General features: G+C 62.2%; 2 protein-coding genes across 2 annotated transcripts in view; one reads left to right on the top strand and one right to left on the bottom strand.

Moving 5' to 3' along the window:
* Positions 1-827: 827 nt before the first annotated feature.
* mdu (mitotic spindle positioning protein meduse) lies at positions 828-4,707 on the top strand. Its single transcript, XM_037230607.1, has 6 exons — positions 828-863; positions 1,673-1,903; positions 2,356-2,462; positions 2,999-3,158; positions 3,831-3,944; positions 4,271-4,707. The coding sequence occupies exons 2-5, from the start codon at positions 1,685-1,687 to the stop codon at positions 3,912-3,914; spliced, it is 570 nt and encodes a 189-aa protein (XP_037086502.1). The 5' UTR covers positions 828-863; positions 1,673-1,684; the 3' UTR covers positions 3,915-3,944; positions 4,271-4,707.
* Positions 4,708-5,231: 524 nt separating this feature from the next.
* Positions 5,232-14,978, bottom strand: part of LOC119108008 (neurobeachin-like) — a gene marked incomplete at its 5' end in the record, with an annotated part of 139,363 nt that continues 129,616 nt past the window's right edge. The window contains 4 exon segments of the mRNA XM_037231593.1: positions 5,232-6,124; positions 6,540-6,691; positions 7,247-7,707; positions 13,040-13,288. Coding sequence (XP_037087488.1) covers positions 6,034-6,124; positions 6,540-6,691; positions 7,247-7,707; positions 13,040-13,288 — 953 coding nt within the window.

The raw sequence follows: 14,978 nt of genomic DNA, 5'->3' as shown, positions 1-14,978 counted from the left end.
TGCCCGCCTGGCGTCGGCCAAGCCTGCGCGGCGACACCAGTGGTCGGTGATTCGCCACTCGTCACTCACGGCTGCGCTTTGGGCGCTATTCTTGATGCTTTTGCACGGATGCTTTGTGTTTTTGGTATTCAGTGTGAAAGGGGAATAACGTTCCATATTTGACAAAACTTGGCTTTAGAGATTACCGCGTCCATGGTCGTACAAATAACTCGGCCAAAATACCTAACCACCCCAGCAAGCATATTCACTTACACACCTCTCCTCAAACAATGACAACATAACCAAACTGACGGTGTAGTCGGAATAAACCGGCAGCTCCTGGGAAAACTGCTGAGTCAGCGTCAAACCAGTTGGTGGTCATGCCGCAGTTGGTAGCTGATGATATGACATTTGAGGTCTTCAGGCGCGCCGGCAGGGAAAGTAATGTTGCATCGTCCCCGGTAATTATCATTCCGTTGGATAACTAGTCGGGATGAACAGTCCACAATTATCCAACGTGCCGATGAGGCTGCACCGCAAACAATCTGTGAACCAAATCTCAGCATCAAACGCTGGCCACCCCAGCAGGCCTCTTCACTTACAAACCTCTCGTCAAACACTGACATGAGCGGCGACCCTGTGTAGCCGCCGGCCGCCCTGTGCCGCGCCGAGCGCTCCGCGTCGCAGGCGCCGCGCGCCGCTGACCCGGCGCGTGCCCCGGCAGCCGGGGGCCGCTCGGGAGGCAGCTGCAGCGCGGGACCCGGCGCGGCAGGCGGAGCCGCGACCGGCCGCCGGCCGCGGCCAGCGCGAGCTCCAGCAACGTCCAGCAGCAGCCGCCGCGCGGCCGGAGCGACGGCGGCGGCCACCAGACGGCCGCCGGGACGGTGAGGAGCCGCGAGAAATCCTGCACCGTTGCGGGGGGTGACCGCAGCTTTATGTGCAATTTTTGGACAACTTTGCAATATTTCGAAAATTGCTAGTTTGAGTCTGTCGGACCTTGCCAAGAGAATGGAAGTGGTCCTAGAACTCTATGGCGTCTCGTTTTGCCGTAATTCACTGTTGCAGCCTTCTGCAACATTTTGCAACAATTTGCAAATTTGCCATCAGAATCTTCAATGCCTAGCGAGAACATCGAAGGTGGTTTAAGAACGCTATCTTGATGTCCCAAACAGAAAACTGTTTTTGCAACACACTGCAACTTTTGCAAACTTTCCCAAAGTTCTCTTGTGAGAGCTAAGGTGATTCGCAGCCCCGCTGAATATGGTGTTAGAGCGCTATGTTGCTTTGTTCGGTCGACAAAACTCTTGCAAGGTTTGCATCCTTTTTGGCAATAATTTGGGTAGATCTTTCTTGACTTTGATAAGTTACGAGTTCCACGAGGACGCGGGTTGGACGCGGGTTATGCCCCTTTTCGTTCAATGCTAGCAGAGTAGTGATATGTTCATGTAGCCTGATCGTCTTGAAAACTACACTCAGTTAATGTGTTGCACCCCGCAACAACGCTACAGTCCCAACTAGCGTCATCCCTACAGAAGTCGCAGGGTTCAGTGTCTGTACCATGTCCCGATCTCGCTTAAGAAGTGATCGCAGAGCGTGGAGAGCGCCGCTGCTGATGTGTAACATACGAGGGCGTTCGCCGGGATGTGGTCCACCGTGCGGCGCGCGCTACTGACCACACGCTGCGGCGTCGCAGGCGCCGGCGAGCATGGCCAGGGGGGCGGCCGAGGTGTTGTGGGTCCGGCGGCCGGCGCCGGAGTCGGCGGCCAGCTCCGCCGGCGTCGGCCGCGGCCTGCTGCACAAGTTCCTGACGTCGCGCGGCCAGCTCTGCCAGCTGAGCTCAGGCCGCCGCCTGTCGCCGCCGCAGCGGCGCCTCGAGACGCGCTGGTCGGTGGACGGGCCGCCGCCGGCGCCGCAGCACCAGCAGGTCAGCGGGCTCTGACGGCCGGAGCGAGGCGGCGAGGCGGCGTGACAGGGAGCTCACTCTCTCAGGGAGCGCGAGATCGCTCCCCGCCCCAGCAGTTGACAGTTGCAACTTGTTGACAGATGCAACTCCTCACTCCGTTCTAAATAAACGCGGCTTCTTCTCTATTGCAGCGAGTGATCTCATATGTATATTTACCGCATTCGATGTCGCAAATCAAGCAGCCAGTGTTGATCAACAGTCTGCCCCGGTTTCCGATGAGCTCCTGCTGCGGTCGGAGTTTAAAAAAAGATGCCACCGAACGCAGCTATCGGCACCCGTGGCAAGGTGAGCGGCGCGCGGTCAGCTCTCCTGGCGGGATGTGAGCCGCGCGCGGTCGGTACTCCTGGCATGGTGTGAGCCGCGCGCGGTCGGTACTCGCAGCGGCGTGTGAACCGCGGACGGTCGGTACGCAGGTGGAGAGACGCAGCTCGGGGCCGGCCGTCAACAGGCGCATCCTCTCCGCTGAGGAGAAGATTCAGCTCGAGCTGAAGAGCATGAAGGAGCGGGAGGACGAACTGCGGTAAACACACCCATAGGCCGCTGTTTTTAGAAAAAGTGTACGTTTGGAGCGAACTATTGTGGACTGGTATTATCGGCCGTAAGTGAGGTGTGTGTTACATATTGGGCAAGCGCAAATTCTATGCGTTGTGCCATTACGCAGACAAAATCTGAATGCGTGCCTGCCATTACAAGTCATGGTGTAATTTAAGAACGGATCTGTGTATAGACAGGCGTCCATACTAATAAAATAGACGCACTGATCGCTTTGTCTGACGGCTTGGAGCCTATGGCCATATGCTAGATTGTGCCCATAGCATATGGCTGGATTGCACAGTCCACAACCGCCTTCGTGTGTGCCTTCGGGCCGTGTCGGCTTCGAATGTCAGCCGACCGGGCGGTACCCCGCATCCGCCTGTTGACCCGAGCTGTTCACCCGCGCCTGCCTGTTCGCCCGAGCTGCCCACCCGCCCCCGCCTATTCACCGGTAGTTGATTGGCATGTTGGTGTGTGGACCGGTGCGAGACAGCGGCGTTTGACGTCGGGCGCGTGTTCCAGACGCGAGCGGAGCTGGGCGCTGGCCCGCTCCCAGCCGGACCTGCTGGCCGCTCTGGAGGAGCCGGCGCGGCCGGAGGAGCCGGCCGAGCCGCCACCGCCGCCGGCCGGCCCCCTCAGCCGCACCCGCTCCAACCCCAGCCTGCTGGACGAGGACGAGCAGGTGCCGCAGACCCGGCCGCGTGCCGGCGCCGGCGCTCTGCCAGCCCCGTGTGCCACCGACCACACTCTGTAACCAGCCGCAGCACAGGCAGACCCGGCCGCGCGCCGGCGTTCTGCCAGCCACGGGTGCCACCGACTACACCCTGTAGTCAGCCGCAGCACAGGCAGACCCGGCCGCGCGCCGGCATTCTGTTAGCTCCGGGTGCCACCGACCACACACTAGTCAGCCGCAGCACAGGCAGACCCGGCCGCGCGCCGCCATTCTGTTAGCCCCGGGTGCCATCCACCACGCACTATAGCCAGCCGCAGCACAGGAGGGAAGGACGGATGCAGCGCAGGCACGGACATAAAAATATGACTATATCGACTGCAGCCGAAGTTGACAATATGTGTACAAGGCTGACAGACAGCGGATTTGTTTACAGCACTGCTCTTGCTCGCATTCCTTTACTCAGTATTCTTGCATCTGTGAATATCGAGCTCTTCATTCCCTTAGTCCGGCGCATTTTGGTTGATGACGTAATAAACACGGCACATTGGAATGAAAAGCAACCCTTAACTCTTGATCTCAATCCATTAGATACCAGTCTAGCTGATAAAGAACAAGTCGGGTGCAAACCCCAATAAAATATGCTACGCATACCAGTTCCCGAGCAGTGCATTTGTTTTTCAGATATCTGGAAAGCACTCCGATGGGAAGATCCGAAAAGCTCTGATTAACCAATGGGAAAGTCGGACACAGGGGACAGAAATTTGAGCACCCGGCGCCAGCTGTTGCCGTCGTCTGGTGAGTGGCCGTTTACCAGGTTCTGTCAGTAATTTTGTTTATGACTCGTCGGGCTGGAGTTTGCACACCAGAAACAGAGCAGGAGTGTCAGCTGTCGCAATTTGCGGCCTTTCGTTTCATGCAGGAACACCAGACAGTGCGCTAACGTAGACCATATACATCATCCATATCTATATCTATATCGTCAATCCGTGCCCTCGAGCCCCGCCCAGTTAACGATCTGGGGCTCCCTGCCGCCCCCCACAGCCGTGCGCGGCCCCAGGTTTGGCAGACTCCTCAGCATAACATAGACACCGACGTGTAGTCGTGCCTTGTCTCCGCGGCAGGATCGGGGACGACTGGCAGCGCTGCGCCCCGCGCCGCGCCGGTGGCGACGAGCTGACCCTGCCGCTCCGGCCACGCCGCACCCTCCCACCGAGGCCGGCACCAGGCCGGAGCCGCAGCCGCAGCCGGAGCCGGTTCCGAGGCGACGCGACAACTGTGTACCCCCCCCCCCCCCCCTCCAGCGGGGCGGTGATCGGAGACTATCGGCGGCGTGGCGTCTAGAAACCACCGCCAGCCCAAGATTAGAAGTGCGCTTGCTGTGCTGACCGCCAGTGCCGGCTGGTTTTGTGCGTGGTGGCGTGCTTTCGGCGTGGGTGACGGGCCCGGATGGATTCGCGGCGCCCCAGTCGCCGACTGCCGCGAGCGATGCGCCCGACTGGTCAGACAGTGCTGTGTCGTGTTTAGTGCATCGACCGTGAAATACGACGCCCTAAACTGCCGTGTTGTTTTAGCCGCGCTGGACTTTGGAATGAGGGCGGCGGACTGGGAAGGTGGCGGACGGGGAGTGGGGCGGCGGACGGAGAGGGCGGACGGGGGAAGGGCGGCAGACGGGAAGGGTAGCGGACGGGGATGACGGCGGACGGGGGGAGGGTGGCGGACGGAGAGGATAGCGGACGGGAAGGGTGGCGGACGGGGGGAGGGTGGCGGACGGAGAGGATAGCGGACGGGAAGGGTGGCGGACGGGGGGAGGGTGGCGGACGGAGAGGATAGCGGACGGGAAGGGTGGCGGACGGGCGGAGGGTGGCGGACGGAGAGGATAGCGGACGGGAAGGGCGGCGGACGGGGGGAGGGTGGCGGACGGAGAGGATAGCGGACGGGAAGGGCGGCGGACGGGGGGAGGGTGGCGGACGGGGGCAACGGTGTCGCCACCTCACTCTAAGGCCAAGTCCGATTCGGTATGCCGCCGACCAAGCCGAGTCGGACGCCAACCGGCGCGTGCCTCCAAGCACACAGACACACCGCCGCTGACCGTCCGTATATTCGGCAGAAGTGACGCACACCGAGAACACACCGACCAACCGTGCAAAAGGCAAGCTGCTCAGCCCGACGACGCGGCGCCGTCAGAAATCCGACGGTGCTGCCACCTGCCGCGCCTCTGATTGGTCGTCGGACAAGTCACGCGCCAATCGACGCACACGCGACTCAGCGACGTAAATAAAACCCGACACCAGCACCAGTGATTCGGCCACCCGACACGTAATCGATCATAATCACTAATCAACATAAAACAACAATAACGGCCGCGTACGGCACAGTGCCGTCCGGTCAGCGGACGCCCCGGAATGTGGAGCGCGCCGCGCTCGCGCGTCTCCCGCGCTTGCATACCATGTATTGAGCATGAACAGCTGCCGGACGCCCGCGCTGCGGCCCCACACCGAGCGTGTGTGTGCGCGCGTGACGACGGGCGTCTCGTGGGAGGGGCGAGGCTCCGCGGCCGCACATGGCAAGCATCTCTGGATGGAATGTGAGCTGCGCGCGCGGGCGCAACTGGTGGACGGCAAGACGGCTGGACCGCCGGAGACAGCGGCCGGCGCCGTTCTGAGCTGCGGGACATCACGTGACACGACGCGCGGCGCCCGCCCCCTGCCGCGGGGCGACGCTGCCCGCTGCCCGTCGCCGGCGGCGCCTATGACTAGTTCGTTAAGAATATGGCCGAGGTGGGGCGTCGGCGACGCTCGGACGACGCCGCGCTATGTACAGGCGCCGCAGCCGGCTCTGGAATGCTCGCGGTCCGCTGGCGCGCGCGTGCCGCGGCGCGCGAGCGCTAGTAGCGCTGCTGGAACTCGTGGTGCCACCTATTGAAGTCGATGTGAAATAAAACTATCGAGCCGGTCGCCAGCCCCGCCATGAGAAACCTGAAAAAAACACAACGGTGTGAAAATGGGCGAACAGGCAGTGGCCGTAACCATTCGCCAGTATGCTGGGCGACGGGGCTGGTTAACCTGTCATCCAATGACACTTGATCACGAGAGTTGTGGGCAGAGCAGCTCAGTACCGACCACAATTCCAAGAGGTCGCGGCTTCGTGCCTCACAAACGGCTCTGATTTGACTTCCCACCAACCGGAGGAAAAGGGGCCCCAATCCAACAGTACCGACCACAATTCCCAGAGGTCGCGGCCTCGTGCCTCACAAACGGCTCTGATTTGACCTCCCACTAGCCAGAGGAAAAAGGGTCCTAGTCCAAAAAAAAAAAAACAATCAGCGCGAGTGACTGCATCACAAACGACAGCGGCGGCTCGACGCGTCGGGCCCAGCGGCCAGTCACTGACTTTTGGTCGTGCGAGAGGACGAGCGACCGCACGCTGCTGTCGCAGGCCGGGTAGGCGTACAGCGGCGAGAGGCTGAAAGTGCGCCACACCTCCACGATGCCCCGGTCGCCGCCCGTCATCATGTACTCGCCGTCCCGAGACAGAATCATGCACTGCAAGAGGGTCGCACGGGAGCACAGTCAGGCGGCGCCACGAGCGCACGGAAGGCAGGCGGCCACGGACCCGGCAGGTGGCGCGCCGTGGTCAGTGGCGAGCACAGATTTTTCGACGAGAAGGCAAATAGCAGACTACATAAACATCGCGCTATGCTTTCCTGATGCACACAACACTTGAATCGTTTCCAGTTCGAAATCACACCACATCCACCTAAGCATTAGGCGAGCGTTTCCGTGCCAGCACGCACCCACACCCAGCATTGTCACCGGGCCAACAGAGCGCGGATAGCGGCAAACGGCCACACACGCCCAGGTTGTCAGCGGGCCAACAGAGCGCGGATAGCGGCAAACGGCCATCCACACCCAGATTTTCAGCGGGCCAACAAGGCGCGGACAGTGGCAAACGGCCACCCACACCCAGCATTGTCACCGGGCCAACAGAAGCGCGAACAAGCGACAAACGGCCACCCACAACCAGCATTGTCACCGGGCCAACAGAGCGCGAACAAGCGGCAAACGGCCTGCGGCGCGGCTCGGCCGGCGCGCCCTCACCTGAATGCTGGCGGCGTGGACGTCGTGACGCAGCCGCTGGCCGTTCACCGAGTATGTGACGACGGCGCCCTGCTGGTAGGCGGCCACGATCAGGCCCTCGCGGCTGAGGCCGACGTGCTGCGGCGGCCCGGCGGCGGCCGGCGCCGCCAGCGCGTGCAGCAGCTCGCCGGCCGTGGTGTGCACGAGCACGGGCCCGCCGGCGGCCGCCGACACGACCAGCCCCAGCTCGGCCGACACGACCAGCGCCACCAGCGGCCGCTCGTGGCCGGTGAGCGTGGCGCGCGGGCTGGCGCACTCCGACTCGCCCAGCAGCATCTGGCAGCGCGCGTTCCAGTGCCAGAGCAGCACGGCGCAGTCCTCGGCGCCGGAGGCCACGTAGCAGTCCGAGAGGATGTTGCACTCGGAGCGCGCCAGGCACGTCACCACGCCGAAGTGGCCGAACACGATCTGCACGATCCGACCTGGGGCAGCATGGCGGGGCGGCGCGTGTCAGAGCGGGGGAGGTGCGGGCAGGTCGCTGGCGCAGGTCTCGTCCCCGTCCCCGCAGCCACCATCAGGCGGATGAGACTTTCGCTGGCAACGGCTGTGATCGAGTCGCACGCATCGATTCAGGCTGACGCGTCAGGTGGTTAGTTGGTCAGCCGCGCGGGTCTGTTGGTTAGACACGTCAGGCAGTCAGCTGGTCGGCCGCGCGGGTCTGTTGGTCAGCCGCGTCAGTTAGTCAGTTGGTCAGCCGCGCGGGTCTGTTGGTCAGACACGTCAGTTAGTCAGTTGGTCAGCCGCGCGGGTATTTTGGTCAGCCGCGCGGGTCTTTTGGTCAGCCGCGTCGGTTGGTCAGTTGGTCGGTCGCGCGGGTCTGCTCAGAGAGCATCAGAGAAGGCACGCCAAGTCCTTCAGGCCCGGCCACGTCACCGCAGAGCAGATCACGTCCGCACACACGCCAGAGCGGCAGGGGCGACGATCACAGGCGACGGCCGGCGGAAGCGGGCCTGGCAGGCGCCCGGGACGCCGGGACCGTCCGTGGCGCAAGCCGGAACACCCACCCACGGCCGGGCGCACCCCCACCCAGAGAACGCCCATCAGGCGGGTATACCGATGACGCACCCGTGACGTCAGACGTCATCCCAACTATCTCTGTCGCCTCCAACACGGATCCTGCATGCTCGTACTTTATCGGAAAATATCTATCTGTGGCGCCAGCTCGTTCACAGCGGCACAGGAAATACTTCACCCACGTTTTACCTTTACCTGGCCTAGGAACTGAGGCAGCAATCGGAATACAGCGCGCGGCGACTTTGCTGCACGGGCCAACAATCCCTCACCAGAGAATGAGGGATTTGCGCGTTTTGGGGCTTAAAACATACGGTGTACACCGCACGGGTGCTGCTTTGCTTTACTTCAGGATGTGCAGACTTGTGACGCCTCCAAGGTAGTCTTGATGCCTGCACGTACATCTATGTCACGCCAGAACATGATAGATTCCGCACGGCTTGAGGACGACTTATTCCGGGCGTACTGCAGAAACGGTCATGTTGAGATATGACGTCACCAGGCACGTCAGATGACTTCATCCGACGTCGATTTCTGAACAGAATCACAAGGAAACGCAGCGCTCAAAGGGACTGGTGCTGGGCGCATTTGCACCAAACTGCACCGAAGCACGCATTTGCTGGCTGTTGCACGCGCTCGTGCCCTAATACGCCAGCTCGCACGCTAGGCTATTTTATCGTCAGGTGGGATCGATTGTGGTGAAGAAGTGAGCTTCAAAGACCACAACTGTCTCCTGAACCTTGATTCAAGAGACAATACAGCTGTGAAAATCACGGAGGTCTTAAGTGGGAGATGTTGATTACCGAAGCGTCTCACCGGTATAGTTTTCTGTTTCTTGTTTTTACATCAGCCGTTTCATGAAAGTCCTACGTCACAGGTGATAACACTCGTCCTTATCATCGACGTGGTGACTGTCAAGTGCAAAAGTGCGATATCTCCCAATCTCTGACATGCGCTTTCGGTAAACCCAGCGCGCTGAGCATACACCCCAAGCCGACAGCCGTCGCGCGCAGAGGCCATTATTTTCAAAGCGCACAGATCCACGTCATCCGTACCCCCAGAGGACAGCCGCCTCACAGGAGGAGCGCGGCCGCCGAGAGGGCGGCGGCCAGCTCGCTGCCGTGCCGGTGGCCTGACGTGACAGAGCTGGGCATGCCTCCGGGCCGTGCACGCCGGCCCGCCACCGTCACCGTCCCGCGAGCGTGAGACGACGGCGCGCCGGCACCGAGACGTGCCGCCGCGCCGCCAGCCGATAGCAGGCCGGCCGCCGAGCGTCAGGAGCAGCCGGCTCGGCTGTGGGGAGGCAGGGCGGGGCGGCGCCGCCGTCCGGCAGACGCCGCCGTCGATACCCGGCACTGATAGCTAATCGGTGCGGTCGGCGGCGGGCGTGCGGGGTGCCAGTTCGCCACTCAGACGGCGTCGCAGCGGTGCGCCGCCGGTGTCGCGCGTCCCGCTGTCCTCCGCCCGGTCCCGCGGCGCCATGGCCAGTTCGCAGCAACGGGAGCCGGCCGGGCCAGCGCGCCGCCGCTCCTGCACGGATGTGCTCTGCCTGCTGGTGTGGGTGGCGTTCCTGGCCGGCTGGGTGGCCGTCGCCGCGTTCGCGTACGCGCGCGGCGACCCGGCGCTGCTGCTACACGCCGTCGACTCGCGTGGCCACCCCTGCGGCGCGCCAGGCACCGACGTCGCCGATAAGCCCTACCTGGACTACTTCGACATTACGCAGTGCACGAACATCAGGGAAGTCATCCGATGCCCCACTAAGCAGGTGTGCGTGGCGCATTGCCCCAACGAGACGTACAACTTCAGAAATATTCAGGAAGACGAGTGTAACAGTAATGTGAAGAGCCACTTCGTCTGCGAGGAGGGAGTGGACCCGACGACGGTGAAATGCTCAGAAATCAAGTCCGGCAGCGGCCGGTGCGCCCCGTACGTTCTGAAGAGTGTCGCCGTGCTCGGGCGGTGCATTCCCAACATCGGCCCCGGGGACCTGAACCCTGGGCATCTAGTGAAGGACCAGACCGGCAAAGGCTTCCTCGACATCAATATGCTGAAGCGCGGCGCCGACCTCGCGGGCAAACTGGCCAGCCTCAAGGGCCTCGGCATGGATGCGTTCAGCGACCTACAGCACTCTTGGTGGGTGATCGTGGTGGCCTGCGTGGTCGCCATGTTGCTCTCTCTCCTCTGGGTCTTCCTGCTCCGCTTCGTGGCGGCCGTGCTCATCTGGGGAGCGTTCCTGGGCGCGCTGGGCGCCGTCGTCTACGGGTGCGTGTACACCTACCTGCGCTACGACGACCTCAAGGGCGTGCCCGGCGCCGAAATCAACCCGTTCAACGTCTTCACCAGCGGCTTCGGCTCGCTGCTGGACCAGCAGGGGACGTGGCTGATCTTCTTCGTGGCGTTGTGCGCGGTGGGCGTGCTGCTGCTGCTAGTGCTGCTCGTTCTCTACAAGCGGATTCGGATCGCCACGGCCATGCTCAACCAGGCCAGCAGAGCCGTCACCAGCTCGCTGAGCACGCTATTCTTCCCGCTGCTGCCCTGGCTGCTGCAGCTGGCCGTGATAGCGCTGTTCGTGTCCACGGCGCTCTTCATCGCCTCGCTGGGCGAGCAGAGCTTCACAGTGATGAAGCTGCCCAACGGCTGCTGCCACAACTACCAGCTGTTCGGGCCGTGCAAGCCGCACAAGTTCCAAGACGACAAGTGCGGCAGCTGCGGCGGCGAGTGTAGCGCCGACGGCCTCACCCAGCACCGCGCTGTCACCTATCTGCACATCTACAACACGTTCGGCCTGTTCTGGGGCCTGTTCTTCTGCTCGGCGCTGGGCGAGATGGTGCTGGCCGGCGCCTTCGCCGCCTGGTACTGGACGTTCGACAAGCGGCACGACCTGCCAGCCACGCCGCTGCTCGACAGCACCGGCCGCACCGTGCGCTACCATCTGGGCACGCTGGCGTTCGGCTCGCTCTTGATCGCGCTCATACGCATGGCGCGCGTCGCGCTGGACTACATCGCGCGCAAGAGCCGTGCGCACCTCGACAACGTGCTGACGCGCGCCGTCATCTGCTGCTGCAAGTGCTGCCTCTGGTGCCTGGAGAAGTTCATGCGCTTCATCAATCGCAACGCCTACATCATGTGCGCTCAATATGGCACCAACTTCTGCATGTCGGCCAAGAATGCCTTCAAGCTGCTGATGCGGAACATCCTGCGGGTGGTGGTAGTGGACAGCACGTGTGACATCATGCTGCTGCTCGGCAAGCTGGTCGTGACGGCGCTGGTCACCATTGGCTCATTCTACGTCATCGACGGTCGCAACAAGATCGAGGGCCTAGAAGATCACGTGCCGAACACGCAGCACAGCTGGGTGCCTGTGGCGACCATCGCCATCGCTTCCTTCTTCGTCGCCAGCGTCTTCTTCAGCGTGTACACGATGGCCGTGGACACCATCTTCCTCTGCTTCCTGCAGGATCTCGAAAGCAACGACGGCTCGGCCGAGAAGCCATACTACATGTCCAAGAGCCTCATGAAGATCCTCAGGAAGAAGAACAAGCGTGCCAAGGAGGACTGAGCTGCTACGCGCGCCGTACGGCCGCGCCAGGAGGGGGGTGGGGGTGGGGGTGGGGGGGGGGGGGGGTTCTCGCACCACGGTAGGCGGGAGGCCAGATGCCGCTGGGTGTGAAGCGTCGAGAGCGAGGCCGCCGCCCGGGGCTGTCCAACCGGAGAGGTGGCCGCATTGCCCGCACCACGAGACGCGGCAAGCACGCCACAATAATCACGTGACGTCACACGATAAACGCGAGATCAGCTCAGCCGAATCGACGTGGCTCGGGGCCAGCTCGGCGTTACAGCGAACACTGCGGTCCAACCGAATGTGCATAATGCCAGCTATGCTCGAATACAGCTTACTCATAGTCATGCATGTTTGTGCTAGGCATCGCTCGGTTCGTGACAGGCTGTCACGGTAGGCACACAGCTATTACTGTTTTGCTATCCTCAGCTGAACTATGATAAAACAAAAATAGGACGCTGAACTTCAGCTCAGTTCTCCTGACCTCGGAAACCTTGGCCCAAGAGAAAAGCGGGGGACTTGAAAAGTGGCGGAACTTGGAAAAGTAGCAGAACTTCAAAAGTAGCGGAACTTAAACAGTTCAGCGACACTGCGGCCATCACTGGGCGGCCGTGCCGTAGCATTGTGCGGCTCGAAATTCCACCCCACGTCAGTGTCGTCGTCCATCACTGGACTGGAGGGCCCCATTACCCGGATGGCGGCCTGACGGGCAATCTAGTCGCGTACACCCGCACGTCAACCGCACTTTGTCGGTTCCGTCCCCTCCGCATCTGGAGAAACGCCACCCGCCCAGGCTTGGTCTTCTGCAATGCCGGTCGGTCTACACAAGCGTCTCATTAAACGGCCTGCCATGCGGCGCGAACAAACTTGATAACACAAAACTGATAAACCAACACCAGCTACACCGCAATATACAGACCCCTGGCTTATGCACCACGCGATCTCTCAAGTATGTGACACTACACCAACTAGATAAGGCCCAGCACGACATCAGGCCCAAAAGAATCGCTCAGCACGACGGGCACAGCCGTCATCCGAACGGGTCGCGTGAGCTGACGCCGTTCGCTGCCTAGCAATATGGGCCCATATCTGGCGACGAGCGCCGCCAGCTGCAGCCGATAGCGGCGCGCGTCCCGGCGCCGGCAGCGCCCCGACCGCGACAGCACCGGCCGCCGGCCACTCACCCGTGTCCGTGGAGAACACGCGGAAGCTGTTGTCCCAGAAGCCGCAGGCGATGATGAACTTGGAGTCGACGGTGGTGATGAAGGAGTTGTAGCGCGGCTCGAGCCGCTGCGAGAAGTTGTCGCCGAGGTGGCGGCGCGCCGGCGGAGTGCCGCCGGACGTCTGCTGCGCCACGGCCGGGTCCATGGCCAGCGGCAGGTTCAGCGGCGGCGTGACAGCGTCCGCGTACGGCGGGCTGGCCGGCTGGCCGCCTGGCGCGCGAGCGGCACGACCGGTTAGCGGCGAGCGCGGGTGGGCGCACGGATGGTAGGCGGGGTGGTCACTGATGCGCCAGACACAGCCCAAAGGGGCGGCGGCGACACCCAGACAGCGGGTCAGCGGGCGTGGTACACAAGGTGGCTACTCGGAGATGGCAGCGAGAAGTCCTGGCCCTGCCGGCAAACCCAGCATGGCGACACCCAGACAGTCGGTCAGCGAGCGTGGCACACAAAGTTGTAGCCCAAAAGTGACTACTCGGACATGGCAGCGGGAAGTCCTAGATCTCCCGGCGAGCCCAGCATAGCGAGCGTGTCAATACGACATCACCTGTGGTGTTGCGTCACCGGGAACACGTAGTGTTGATCTCTGACCACTTTGCGCTATCTGAGGATCGGTGGGGGAAACCCAAACGACATTCGATAGCGCTGATCCTTCTCGGGAAAACAGGAAGTCAACTTGTATAACGACAGTCATGAAGTTACAGATAATATAAAAAGCCCAGTAAGTCCTAAAACGTCCGACGACTGTGCACTCTACAACCCCCCCCCCCCCCACACATACTGATCGTGCAGGATTAAAACCGCCACCGAAAAGTTCTCCGTCAAAAGCTAGCTACGTTTACGTAACTTTAGGTCGACATTTTCCTTCCTTTCCGTCCACAGAGAAACAAGAATTGCAAACTGCAACACTATCCCAATGCACATAACCTAATGCCATCCACGTTGACCTGGCAATAGCAATTGGTTTGGAAGATGTGGATTTCATCCTCCGAAGTCAAGAATGACGACCTTCCGGTGGAGCAGCCACGCTGGCTCGGCAGCCACGCTGACTGAGCAGCCGTGCTGGCTGAGCAGCCACGCTGGCTCAGCAGCCAAGCTAGATGAGCAGCGCCGTTGCCGTGTCTGGGACCGACACTGCCGACGGCGGTGACCGGCGTGTCGTTTCTGGCGCCGGTTGTGTGACGCGGTGGAGGCACCAGAGGAGCGACGCAGTGCCACGGCTCGGTCAGCACCGGAGGAGCGGCGCAGTGCCGCGGCTCGGTCAGCACCGGAGGAGTGACGGAGTGCCGCGGCTCGGTCAGCACCGGAGACGCGGCACAAAGCCACGGCTCGGTCACTACCGGAGGAGCGACGCAGTGCCGCGGCTCGGTCAGCACCGGAGGAGCGGCGCAAAGCCACGGCTCGGTCAGCACCGGAGGAGCGGCGCAAAGCCACGGCTCGGTCAGCACCGGAGGAGCGCCGCAGTGCCGCGGCTCGGTCAGCACCGGAAGAGCGCCGCAGTGCCGCGGCTCGGTCAGCACCGGAGGAGCGACGCAGTGCCGCGGCTCGGTCAGCACCGGAGGAGCGACGCAGTGCCACCCAGTGACAAAGCCACCGCCGGTGGCGAGGCGCAACAGTCCAGCCGTCAAGGAGACGCGCCGCGCCGGCCTGGCGACCCCGAGGAGATAGTACACTTAATCCCGACTACCGTCCGAGTCCGGCCATCGCCAGCCCTCCTCGGAGGGCGGCGATGATAGCGACCTTCTCCAGACGGTGGGGGTTCTTACCGTCCGAGTCCGGCCACCGCCAGCACTCCTCGGAGGGCGGCGCTGATAGCGACCTTCTCCAGACAGCGTGGATCCCCCTCGCGGAACGTGCGGCAGCGTAAGATCCGTCAAAATGATCGCGTGCTGCAGGCACGACC

The sequence above is a fragment of the Pollicipes pollicipes genome, unplaced genomic scaffold, assembly GCF_011947565.3.
Source record: "Pollicipes pollicipes isolate AB1234 unplaced genomic scaffold, Ppol_2.1 Scaffold_6686;HRSCAF=7923_pilon_pilon_pilon, whole genome shotgun sequence".
NCBI lineage: Eukaryota > Metazoa > Arthropoda > Thecostraca > Pollicipedomorpha > Pollicipedidae > Pollicipes > Pollicipes pollicipes.
This window is presented reverse-complemented; position numbering and strand designations above follow the sequence as displayed.